At 46.5% G+C, this 13,605-nt stretch overlaps 1 protein-coding gene across 3 annotated transcripts in view; it reads left to right on the top strand.

Moving 5' to 3' along the window:
- Positions 1-13,605, top strand: part of cdkal1 (CDK5 regulatory subunit associated protein 1-like 1) — a 781,965-nt gene that overhangs the window by 14,033 nt on the left and 754,327 nt on the right. For all 3 annotated transcript variants that reach the window (XR_005460641.1, XM_038796964.1, XM_038796963.1), the window contains exon 3: positions 7,296-7,408. Coding sequence is in view for 2 of the 3 variants with exons in the window: in XM_038796964.1 (XP_038652892.1) it covers positions 7,296-7,408 (113 nt within the window). In the remaining variant the exon portion in view is untranslated. The remainder of the gene's footprint in view (positions 1-7,295; positions 7,409-13,605) is intronic.

Genomic DNA, 13,605 nt, shown 5'->3' with positions numbered 1-13,605 from the left:
GTAGAGTTGACCAGGGAGACACAGTGGATGTGGTTTATTTAGACTTTCAGAAGGATTTCGAAAGGTCTCGCATAACAGATTACTATGCAAAGTTAAAGCACATGGGATTGCGGGTAGTGTCTCGAGATGGATGGAAAGCTGGTTAGCAGACAGGAAACAAAATATTGGAATAAAATGGGTCTTTTTCCTATCAGTAGGCAGTGACTAGTACCGCAGGGATCTGTGCTAAGACCCCAACTGTTCACATTATATACTGATGATTTGGACGAGGGAACTAAATGTAGTATTTCCAAATTTGCAGGTGATACCAAGTTGGGGGTGTGGTGGGGGGAGGATGCAGAGATATTTCAGTGGGATTTGGACAGGCTGAGTGAGTGGGCATATGCATGGCAGATGCAGTAAATGTGGATGAATGTGAGGTTATCCACTTTGGTAGCAAAAATAGGAAGGCAGATTATTATTTGAATGGATGTAAATTGAGAGAGGTGGATGCTCTCGAGGACATTTGCATCCTCTTGCATCAGTCCCTGCAGGTAAGGGCACAGGTACAGCAGGCAGTAAAGAAGGCAATGGTATGTTGGCCTTCATAGCGAGAAGATTTGAGTATTCGGAAGAGGGATGCTTTACTACAATTGTATAAGGCATTGGTGAGGCCACACCTGGAGTATTGGTGCAGTTTTGGTGACCTTATTTGAGGAAGGATTTTCTTCTATGAAGGGGGTGCAGCGAAGGTTTACCAGGCTGATTCCAGACGTGGTGGGACTGTCATATGAGGAGAGACTAAGTCGGTTAGGATTATATTCTTTGGAGTTTAGAAGAGTGAGGGGGGAATAGCACAGAAACTTTAAAATACTAACAGGATTAGACAGGGTAGATTCAAAAAGAATGTAGTCGATGGTGGGAGAGTCCAGAACTAGGGGTCATAGTTTCAGGATAAGGGGTAAAGCTTTTAGGACTGAGTGAGGAGAAATGTCTTCACCCAGAGAATGGTGAACCTGTGGAATTCTCTACCACAATAAGTAGTTGAGGCAAAAAAGTGCAATTTCAGGAAGCTCTTGGGGCTAAAGGGATCAAGGGATATGGGGGGGAAGGTGGGATCAGGGTATTGAACTTGACGATCAGCCATGATCATAATAAATGGTGGAGCAGGCTCAAAGGGCAGAACGGCCTCCTCCTGCTTCTATTTTCTATGTAAACTTGAACTCGGCCAAAACCACATTGCCTTTATCCTAACACACAAAGTCCTTCTTATCCATCATCCCTGTGCACATTGACCTACACTGGCTCCTGGTCCAGCAACACCTTTATGTTAGCATTCATTTCTTTGTTTTCAATTACTTAGAATGATACCATGGAACTCCAGCCGTGGCTGCCGGCTGCAAATTGTCACTCAACAAGTTTGCAGTATGGAAAGAGGCCATTTGGCCCAGCCAGTCCATGCTGGCGCTATTGTTCACTTGAGCCTCCTTCCCGTCCTTTCTCATTTAACTATCAGCTATTTTCTTCTCTCTCACGCTTGCCTACCTTTCCCTCAGATACATATTTGTGGGGGTGGGGGGTGGGGGGGGGGTGGGGTGGGGGGGGGTGGGGGGGGTGGGGGGGTGGTGGGGCTGGGGGGGTTGGGTGGGGGGGGGGTGGTGGGGGTGGTGGGGGTGGGTGGGGGGGGGGGTGGGTGGGGGGTGGGGGTGGTGGGGTGTGGTGGGGGGGGGGTGGGTGGGGGGGTGGGGGTGGTGGGGTGTGGGGGTGTGAGCCTGTTCCATCATTCATATGATCATGGCTGATCTTGACCTTCAACTCCGCTTTCCCACCCTATCCCCATATCCCTTGATTCTGTTATCCCAGCCTTAAATGTATTCAACGACTTGAGAGTCCATATCTCGGGGATAGAGAATTTCCAAAGATTTACAACCCTTTGAGTGAAGTAATTTCTCACTTTAGTCCTAATGATTGACCCCTTATCCTGAGATGTGTCCCGTGTTTTAGAATCCCTGACCAGTGGAAACAATCTCTCGGTGCCTACCCTATCAAGCCCCTTCGGAATCTTGTATGCTTCAATGAGTTTATCTCTCATTCTTCTTAACTCCACAGAATATAGTCCCAATTTACTCAGCCTCTCATCATAGGATAATCCTCTCATTCCAGCAACCAATCTAGTGCACCTTTGCTGTCCACATGGTTAGACATATAACTTAAATTGCACTGAACATGACTATTTGACTGGGATGTCCTGTTTCAGAAGTAGATTTCTATAGATTCAATACAAGGCACAGATCTGGGGTGGGATCCTCCGTCCCACCAGCCCGGTTTTCCTTCGCAGCGCAGGATTCTCCTTTCCTGCAGCTGGCCAATGGACTTTCCCATTGTGGGCCACCCCATGCTGTGGGGAAATGCTGCCGGTGGGGTGGAGGATCCTGCCGACAGAGAATCCAGCAGCAAGTCTCGCAATATTATTATGCTCCCCATAGAGGTAAGTGATACAAAGGCATTTGGAATGTAAGGGTGTGATGTCTAATGTTATAGCCAGCTCACTGGTTATTTACTATTCTTTCGGATTGAGCAGCCATGTTCCCTCAATGATCAAACCTAATTGCCTAGTATCTACTAATCAGCACTGACTTATAAAAGAATGAGGTCGTTTTCTCAGTTTGACATTTTCTGCAAAGGAATGCCAGCTTCTTGCATATTTGTTTCCGAATGTTGAGGCCGTTGACGTTCAAGAATATTTTGGATAGCAGCTGCATGGGAAACTGCTGGTTAATTATGTTTGGAACAGTACAAGTTGACTAGACAATTAGGTCAGTTCCCCTGTATTTGATAGGGTGAGAGTGCCCCTTGCCTAAGCCTGCTACTGAAGGTGCTTTGTTTCTTTTTTTGTTAAAAGGAAATTTTATTCCAAACATATTCAACAAAATAACACAAGCTTAACATCCAATCAAAGTTTGTACATTTTCCCCTTTAAACCCCCCCCCCCCCCCCCCCCCATAACCCGTACAATCCTCGATAGAGTTCCAAACACTGCCTCCTAAAAGTTCTCCAACCCCACACAACCCCAGAACATATGAGCTTGATTTGCCGGACCCCTCCCACACTTCTCACAACTGTCTGATACCCCTGGAACAGACCCACTCCTCCGAGCCTGTGTCATGTGGATCCTGTGCACCACTAAGTTGTATCAAACTCATTCTTGCGCAGGAGGAAGTTGAATTCACTCGCCAAATTACCTCACACCAAAGACCCCTTCCTATCTCCCTCCCTAACCCCTCCCATTTCCGCTTGATCCTTTTCATTAATGTCTTGCCCTGCTCTTTCAGCCATCCATATATATCCCCAATCTGCTATCCCTCAGCTCATCTGGGAGCAGCATTTTCTCCAGAAGCATATACTCCACCACCCGAGGGAACAAAGGAAGTTCCTTAAGCACAAGGTCCTGCACCTGCCCATACCTAAACTCACTACCCCTTGGTAACTCAAACCTCCCTCACAGCTCCTCTGACCCACAAACGTCCCCTCCGCAAAGATGCCCCTGATCCGCACTACCCCTCCTCCCTCCAGTGCCTATACATTCCTACCCCTCCTCCCCAGAGTGAACCTATGGTTCCCATACAATGGCATCAACACCAACATGTGACCCAGTGCCTCCTCAGCTGGTTCCAGGTTTTTATAGATGACTCCACCACCGGACTTCCCGTATACTTCCTGGGAGTGAGTGGAAATGGGGCCGTCACCAAAGCCCTCAGGCCTGTACCCTTACAAGACTCCTCATCTAACCTGATCCATTCCGCCCCCGCCCCCGCCCCTCCCCCTCCCACCATCATCTCACTTTCTCCGGTTCGCTGCCTAATAATAACACAACACGTTCAGGAGTGCCAACCTCCCCTTCCGACTGTCTTTGCAACAAAGCCCTCTTCACCCTCGACATCTTCCCTGCCCACACAAATTCAGAGATTAGCGCAACAACCTTCTGAAAAAGGCCTTGGGGACAGGAATCTTGGCAGCATGTTCATCTTCACTACCTGCACCCTCCCCGCCAATGTCGGGTGCAGCGCATCCTACCTTTTTAAGGTCCTCCTTGACCTCTCTACCAACCCGTCAGGTTCCACCTATGCATTGTGGCCCACAGGTACCAAAACCGCTTCCTTGCCACCTTTAACGGCTGAGCCAGGTGGGTTGTTTCCTGAGGTGTTCTGTCAAATTCTTCTGTATTTTAGACCTACTGTTGATCTGTAAGGCCTTTTCTTTAATGAAAGCTAATTTCATCTTTACCTTGCAACAGGGAATTTATTTCTTTATGTCTGCCAGATTGAGGTTTAATTTTGTTTGGCTTCCTTATATCGAATCTGATTTGATCACGCCAAAGATTGCTGATGGAACATAGGTGCTGCGTAATTGACAGGATGCAATTTCTCTGGCTGCTGACCTCTATTGTCATATACGAATTTCATCTAAGTTAGGGGGAATGGAACAGTGCCAGAGGTAGTGCACTATGCCCACATTTTAAATCACCAGTCAGTAATTAAATAGTTGTTAGACTGATGACTCATATTGTTGCTGTGTCAGATGGCATTCCTTTTGGGTATTGGTTTGGAAGACTGAAGTAATAATTTGAGGATTTCTGGAAATATACTTTGTTTTGCTTTAGTGATGTTGGCTGCGACAGTACCTTTCTTCCAGTGGTGTTGGGTTTTTGGGAATCTTCTTGAGCCTTCGATGAGGATCTTTTGAATTGTACATGTGCTCTGTGTAAACTGAACAAAATAACAAAGATGAGTTTGTTTTATTCTTTCAAAGTCCTTCAGAATGCTAAAGATTTGAATATTATAAGGACATCAGTAACAACTTGTATTTCTATAACTCATTTAAACTAGTAAAATATCCCAGAGCACTTCACAAATGCCCTTTTAAAGCAAAGTATGACACTGAGTCACGTAAGGAGATAGGACAAATAATCAAAAACTTGGCCAAAAAGGTAGGTTTGAAATGAGGAACATAAGATAAGGGAGGTTTAAGGAGGGAGTTCCAGAACTTAGTGCCAAGGCAGCAGAAGACACAGTCATCAATAGTGGAGCACAGTTCTAGAAGCTGGAATTAGAGTACAGATAACTTGGAGAGTTTTAGGGCTGGAGTAGAGGTAAGGGACTGGACCATGGAGGGATTTGAAAAAAGGGTGGGAATTTTAAAATCGAGATGTTGTTTAAATTGGAACCAGTATTAGGACAGTGAGCACAAGGATGATGGGTGGATGGGATTTGATGTGAGTTGAGAAGGGACTGCAGAGTTTTGGATGGCCTAAATTTTACTGAGGGTAGAATGTGGGAGACCGGCCATGGGTTTGTTAGAATAGTTGAGTCCAGACATAGCAAAAGTCATGAATGAAGGATTTAGCAGCAGAACAGTCTGAGGCAAGGGCAGAGGCAGGTGATATTATGGAGGTGGAAATAGGCGGTCTTCGCGACAGCATAGATATACTGTAGATCTCCAATTGTTGAAATTGCTTGTTTTTGCTTCTGGGCCCTGATCATTTGTTTGTGGAATTGTTGCATTCCAAGCTTTGTCAGACTTCTGTCATCTCTGTTGAAACAACTGCAGTTCATCCATTCATTGTCTATATCGTATGAAATTTATGGAGCTTTGCCTAGAACGTTCTAAAAAAGTTCAGGAGGATATCAGTGGGTTTGCTGATCACTGCTTGTGCATATACATGGTCCACGTGATCCTGCCAGGTCGAATTATTCTGTTAAAATTTGCAATTGGGTTACTATATAAACTGCTTTGCTCAAATTTGAGATTTTTGTTATACTTCAGTTCACTAGTGTCATTGATTATCGTGGATCTGGAGCACTTTTGTTTTTAACTTGATGTTCCTTGAGTATTCATTACTATATTGTCACCAAGTATGGGAATACTTGTCTATCTGTGAGCTTCTGTTAAGGGAGGGAATTGGGGACAGCTAGTAATATTTTTGGTGTACCATATTATCCAGGCATTTGAAGTCTTCGAATCAAACAAATAATACTGGAAAACTCGGCTGATCTGGCTGGAAGCAAGAGTTAATGGACAGACTTTAGTTTCAACAGACCAGCTTGCAGTGAATTGAGAGCCTATTTGCTTCAGCAGCAGGCTTTGTCATGTTTAATTTAGTCGTGGCATTAGTATCTCACTTCCACTTTGCTCAAACACGAATGTGAATGTAATGATGACCCACACCTGTCAACGAAAGATTGTTTATTTAAATGGACTCTTGCTGCATGCCAAATATTTGTGAAGGCTGCTGGAAGAACAGTGATAGCAGGAACACATGGGAAAGCTGCCACTGGTTCTCTAAATCTTCTCTGGAGGAGATGCTTGGTGAGGGCCAGAAAAGATGTCATGTTTCCTGCAGACAGGAGGAAGAGGTCAATCACCAAAATCAAATGAGTGGCTGGCGATATAATTAATAGTGAGTGGCAGGAATGTGGTCTGTCATAGCTGGATACAAGTAGTTTAATGCTTGAATAAGATGCAGGGAAAATTAATGGCACAACCTTCCAGATGCCAAACACCATGGTCCAACTTCCCAAGCATTCTCCTGCAAAGCAGTGCTCACACCAGCACACCATGTACAGCTGCACTCATTCATTTCACTCCATGCAACCCCTTAAAGCCAACACTTCCATAATCTGATGTCTCGTGCTCAATACTTTTTATTAACCTCAGTGAAACCATACGAGAGCCACGCCGGCGGAACTTGGCCGGTTGACCGCTGAGAATCGCCATGAGGTCCTCTTTCATCTGCCCACGACCGGCGCTGTATCGACCGCGTGCGCGACTGGTGGTGATTCTCCGGTCGCTGGAGAATCGCGTCCGGGCATTGGAGCCGATCGGGGGGTCTGAGGCCCCATTCTCTGCCCCCACGCCAAGCACGATTTCGGGGCGGAGGGTGGAGAATCCCGGCCAGTGACTTTGAAATTGCTGACACTTTGGTATAAAGCAGAGGAGGGAGATTTGAAAATAACTGAATGCAAATAGATTGACCGTTCAAGATCAGAACTGTAAATTGCATTTAACAACAACAACACTATTTGGAGATTCCATCCACTGATTGTGAAGTGCTGGTCTCAGTCTTAACGTCTGTATGTCACTACAAACTGAATATTTGTGATGAACTGTTGTCTTACTATTCATTAGGTGCTAATGTGACCCTAAATTGAAACCATAGCAAATTCTTGGAGATATAGGGGAAGATATAGTAAAATGTTTTGAAATGTTGATGTTAATTGTTTCCACTGATTTTTTTTTGTGGTGTTTACTCATTGCAGTGTTATCCCTGGAACACAGAAGATCTGGGTGAAGACCTGGGGTTGTTCACATAACAATTCAGATGGCGAATACATGGCAGGCCAGCTGGCCGTTTATGGGTATAAAATTACAGGTAATGCACAATACAAATGTATTATACAGTGGTCATTGTACACCAGAATTTTTACATTTGCAACTTAAACTTATTAAAATAAATTCTTTGTGGTGTGTTGGAGTAAGTAGCACAACAAGACTTTGTATTTACCTGTTCTCACCATAGCTGTTGGTTCAAAAGTGCTACAAGCAAACATTAAAAGTAAATTTGATCCCATTTGTTGATACTTTATGATGGAAGTTACATTGAGTCTAACTTGCATTTGCTGGATTGTGCTTGCCAACATTGTATGATTTCAGTATGATATCAGGCTGGCCTGAGTCTGCCTACTTTGGCAGATATAGTATTCCATTTGGAAATTGTGTTCCCAACTGAAATTCTTCAATGTGTAATAGCTTTGTTTTCTTTGTATGAAGACAGGATTTTGTGCAGCTTTTCTCCTTAAAAGAATACGACATTGGAAGAAAATAAATTATTTATTTATTACCCTTTGTGTTCGATCCAAGTTGACATAACTATGCAGTGTATGATAGGCTTTGTGGATTTGTTGCAAATATAACCTTTATTTACACACTATTTGCAATGGTTTAAAAACTGCAAGTTTTTTTTAGAAAAGGAACTTCAGCTGTTGTTAAGCAGTTAAAGAGCTTTCCACTGATCAGGGTTGAAGTTTGTATTACTGTAAAAGCAGAAACTGATGTCAAGAGATAGCATAAACATCATGTCTAGTATAAATGTATCAAGTGCAATTAATAATTGGTGCAGTTTTGTAAAGTAGTTCACTAAATATTGAAATGCAGTATTGAGAGCTCTCTGCGATGTTTAGCATCTACCTGAAACCCAATATGAACAAATAAGAGTGATTTGATTGCTTTCCCTGTTCAAAAACAAAGGTTAAATACTTTTGGAAATTTAATGACAGCTGTGGTAGCTCAAACATTTGAGTGCTTGATTTTCAGAAAGGTTGTAAAGTTAGTTTCATTGCCTCAATCAGGTGAGTTTTATTCGTTCTGATCCAGGCACTAGATGGAGCATAGCTTTTAAAACAAAAACAGGTGCAGGAACGCATCATTCATGAACTTAAAAATGTGAACTGAAGTGAATTTACCAACTATCTTAGTTTTGACAAGTTTTGATGTTTTTTGAGTAGAGTAGAGTTTTTCTCTTTAATTCTTTACATATTTACATTTAGTACTGCAACTTTCCACAAGGGGGCAGATAGGGAAGCTGCTTAGAGAAGTTGTTTTCAACAGGCTTGATGAAGTGAACTGGATTGATTCACACTCGTTTTCTCATTTCTCCCCGTGATTCCCGGACAACTGCCTGACCCAACTGAGACAGGAGCAGCACGTTCTCTCTGAACATTGAGAGACTTTGTGCCTTGGTGGCATAGCCAATTTTATATGCTAGAGTTGCGCCATATAGCAGACAATGGTGTATCGTTGAGAGTGACTGCCGAAAATTACAGCTTGGTTAGTGTGTCCTTTATGACTTGCAGTGAGCAGATGTTACATGTAGCGGTATTGCTGACCGGTTGAAATATTTTCTCATTCATGTGTGCTTAATATTTTTATTCGTATTGTTCAGCTCTGAAACATATTGGGACTCTATTGCCATAAATGGAAACTTATTGCTTTTGCAAATGGACTCTTGTAATCTAGCCAAAGAATTTAGCTGACTTTAATTAAAAAAAAATATATTTTTATTCTCCTTTTTCACAATTTTTCTCCCGATTTACACCCACCAACAACAAAAAATAATCAACAACAAATATATCAAACCCCATAACAATAACAACAATCCCATCCTCCCACCAACCCCCAAACATCAGCTCGCATGTTTACATAAACAAATGACAAAGAAGGAATCAGGGATTACCCATAGTCATCTTTAACATACATAGCCCCACCCCAACCCACCCACCCACCCCGCCCAACTAATGTTCGATGTTATCCAATTCTTGAAAGTGCATAATAAATAGTGCCCAGAGGGATCCGCCTTCGGGCGATCAACGAGGCGAAGGCTATGATATCTGCCTCCGCACCCGTTTCCAACCCTGGCTGGTCCGACACCCCGAACATGGCCTCCCGGGGACCCGGGTCTAGTTTCATGCGCACCACCTTGGAAATTACCCTAAACACCTCCTTCCAGTACTCCCCTAGCTTTGGACAGGACCAAAACATATGAACGTGATTAGAGGGGCCCCCCCTGCAACGTTCACACACACCTTCTACCCCTTCAAAGAATCGGCTCATCCTTGCCCTCGTGAGGTGTGCTCTGTACACCACATTCAGCTGTATCAGCCCCAACCTCGCACACGAGGTGGAAGCATTCACTCTCCGGTGCACCTCACACCAGACCCCCACCTCTATAACCTCTCCCAACTCTTCCTCCCATTTTGCTTTGATCCCCTCCAGTGGTGCCTTATCCTTTTCCAACATAGCTCCGTATACCGCTGACACTGTCCCCTTCTCCAGTCCTCTTGCCGCCAGCACCTCCTCCAACAATGTGGAAACCGGTTCCTCCGGGAAACTCTATCTCCTTCCTGGCAAAGTCCCGAACCTGCATATATCTAAATACTTCTCCCTGCTCTAGCCCATACTTCGCTTCCAGCTCCCTCAATCCTGCAAATCGACCCCGAAGAAACAAATCTTTTAGGGTCTTAATCACCTTCTCTTCCCGTTTCCGAAAGCTTTTGTCCCACCTCCCTGGCTCAAATCTGTGGTTCTCCCGAATCGGCATTTCCCTTGACCCTGCCCCCAACCCAAAGTGTTGGTGAAACTGCCTCCAGATTTTCAATGAAGCTATTGTTACCGGACTCACTGAGTATTTCCCCGGAGCTATCGGGAGCGGTGCCATTGCTAGTGCTTTCAGTCCCGAGCCCCTGCACAAACTCTCCTCCATTCTGACCCACTGGGAATCAACCCCTCTGACCCAACTCCGCAACTTCTTCACATTCGCCGCCCAGTAGTAGTACATCAGGTTCGGGAGACCCAAACCCCCTGCCTGCCTTCCCCTCTGTAGCAGCACCTTCCTCACTCTGGCCACCTTCCCTCCCCATATGAACGAGGGAATCCTTCCCTCAATCTCCCCAAAAAAAGACTTTGGCAGGAAAATCAGTAGGCATTGAAAAATAAACAGAAATCACGGCAACACATTCATTTTAACCGCCTGTACCCGACCCGCCAGTGACAGAGGGAGACCATCCCACCTCGCCAGGTCGGCTTTCACTCTCCCCACCAAACTAGTGATGTTGTAACTGCGAAGCCTTCCCCACTCCCGGGCAACCTGCACCCCCGAATACCTAAAGTGGGTCCCTGCCCTACGGAATGGCAGCCCCCCCCCACCCCTGCCCCCACCCCCGGTTGAGACACCACAAAATACTCACTCTTGTCCAAGTTCAGCTTGTACCCCGAGAAAGACCCAAATACCCGCAGTAACTCCAATATTCCTCTTATTGATGCACTCGGTTCCGACACATACAGCAGCAAGTCGTCGGCATATAAGGACACCCTATGCTCTATCCCCCCACGCACTATTCCTTTCCATGCTCCTGAACTTCTTAATGCGATGGCCAATGGCTCAATCGCAAGTGCAAACAGCATGGGGGATGTAGGACATCCCTGCCTCGTCCCACGATGGAGAGAAAAGTATCTCGAATTGATATTGTTCGTGCGGACACTCGCCTTCGGCTCCTTCTACAATAGCTTTACCTAGTTCACAAATCCTTGTCCAATCCCAAACCGCTCCAGCACTGCCATCAGGTACCCCCATTCTACCCGATCAAACGCCTTCTCGGCATCCAATGCCACAACCACCTCTGTTTCCTTCCCTTCCGCCGGTGCCATAACGAAGTTCAAAACTCTTCTAATATTCGAAAACAGCTGCCTCCCTTTCACGAACCCTGTCTGATCCTCACCTATCATCTTCGGGAGGCACCACTCCAGCCTACCCGCCAGTACCTTAGCCAATACCTTTGCGCCCACATTCAGAAGTGATATGGGCCTATACGTCCCACACTCCGTCGGATCCTTATCCTTTTGAGCAACAGTGAAATCGATGCCTGCCCCAAGGTCTGCGGCAGCACTCCCTTCCCTATCGCCTCTTCAAACATCCCCATCATCAGGAGTGCCAACTTATCCTTAAATTTTTTATAATATTCCACCGGAAACCCATCCGGCCCTGCCACCTTCCCCGACTGCATCCTCCCAATCGCATCTTTTATCGCCTGCTCCAGTATTGCTCCTTATAATGTAACCCTGTCCCCCTCCCCTAGCCTCGGGTACTCCAACCCATCTAGAAATTCCAGCCTCTCACGGTCTCCCCCAGGTGGCTCTGACCTGTACAACCTCTCGTAAAATTCCTCAAAAACCTTGTGAACCAGCTCCGGAGCCACCACCAACTTCCTGGCCCTATCCCTTACCTGAAGAATTTCCCTTGTTGCTGCCTCCCTCCGGAGCTGACCTGCTAACATACAGCACCCCTTGCTCGTCTCAGTTCGCGCACCGCCTTCCTGGTGGATAGTCGGTCGAAGCTCGCCTGTAGTTCCTTCCTCTTTTCCAGCATCGCTGGGTCCCCATCCTCTGCATAACTCGTATCTACCTCCAACATCTCATCTATTACCCTCTGCCGCTCCAACCTCTACTCTTTGTCCACCCTAGCCGTGAACGAAATTACCTCAGCCCTCACCACCGCCTTCAAAGCTTCCCAGACGACTGCCATTGACACCTCACCCGTACAGTTAAATCTTACATATTCCTTAATTACCTTTTCAATTTTCTCACAGAATACTTGGTTCCCCAAAAGCCCCACATCCAGTTTCCACCCCGGCCTCTGCGCTACCCCCTTCTCCAGTATCATATCCACCCAATGTGGCGCGTGATCTGACACAGCAATTGCAGAGTATTTCGACCCCTTGACTCCGGCCAGCAAAGCCTTTTCCACCACAAAAAAGTCGATCCGCGAGTATACTTTATGGACTGCTGAAAAAAAACGAGTACTCCCGTTCCCCTGGGTGCAGGAACCTCCAAGGGTCCACCCCTCCCATTTCCATCATTAGCCCAGCCAGCGCCTTTGTCCCCCCTGATGGCATCAGCGAGCGTGGCCGTAATCTGTCCAACCTTGTCTCCTGCACCAATTTCCAGTCCCCCCCCCCCCCCCACCCCCCCCACCCCCACCCGCCCCACACAATCAGCTCGTGTGTGTCCAAGTCGGGAATAGCCCCAAACACCTTCCTCGCGAATCCCACATCGTCCCAATTGGGACCGCATACACTTACCAGCGCCACTAATCTCCCCTCTAGCGCCCCTGCCACAATCACATATCTACCCCCCTGATCTGCCACCACCACCTCCATCTGGAAGCGTACCATTTTGCTGACCAACACCTCTACCCTTCGAGTCCTTCCATCAAATCCAGAGTGAAACACTTGGCCAACCCAGCCCTTTTTAATTCTCACCTGGTCCTTCACCCTCAAGTGAGTCTCCTGCAGCATTGCCACATCGGTTTTCAAACTTTTCAGATGCGCAAGCACCCTTGACCTCTTGACGTGATCTCCTAGCCCTCTCACGTTCCACGTGACTATCCTTACTGGGGATCTCTCACACCCCCCCCCCCCCCCCCCCCCCCCCCCCCCCCCAACCTTTCTTATCCACCATCATCATCCTCCCGGGCCCTGCCCCTAAGCCTGACCCGCCCCAGTCCATTGTTAACACCGAACCCCTCCCCCCCCCCCCCTCCCAAGAACCCCCCCTACATTTCCCCCTGAAACAACATCGCCCAACATCCATCCCCCCCTCCCCCGCTCGCCTCGCAGGCCCATTGAAGCCTGCTATCCAGGCTCCAACGCCCGCAGCCCTCCTGTTCTCTCACCACCGTTCACTAGCTGACTTTAGCTAGCTAGTGCGGGTGGCTCCCCCCCCGCCAAGACATATCCTCCCCTTCCACCCAGTCCCAGAGAAAGAAACAAAACCAACCCAACAATCCAACCCCTTCAATTCACTAACATAACATTTAACCGTCGCAACACAGAACGCCAATCGACCCACCATTAACTTGAACTCTATAACAATGCAAAGAGAAGTAAATTACAATACAGATCCGTAAAAAGAAAGTTATAACATTTATACATTTTCCGGCTGTTCAAACACAGTCCATAGTCTCTCTTCCAGTTCCGCTCTTCATGTCTGTCCCAAGCCTTCTGCCTTCATGAACAC

Source organism: Scyliorhinus canicula, chromosome 5, assembly GCF_902713615.1.
Source record: "Scyliorhinus canicula chromosome 5, sScyCan1.1, whole genome shotgun sequence".
NCBI lineage: Eukaryota > Metazoa > Chordata > Chondrichthyes > Carcharhiniformes > Scyliorhinidae > Scyliorhinus > Scyliorhinus canicula.
This window is presented reverse-complemented; position numbering and strand designations above follow the sequence as displayed.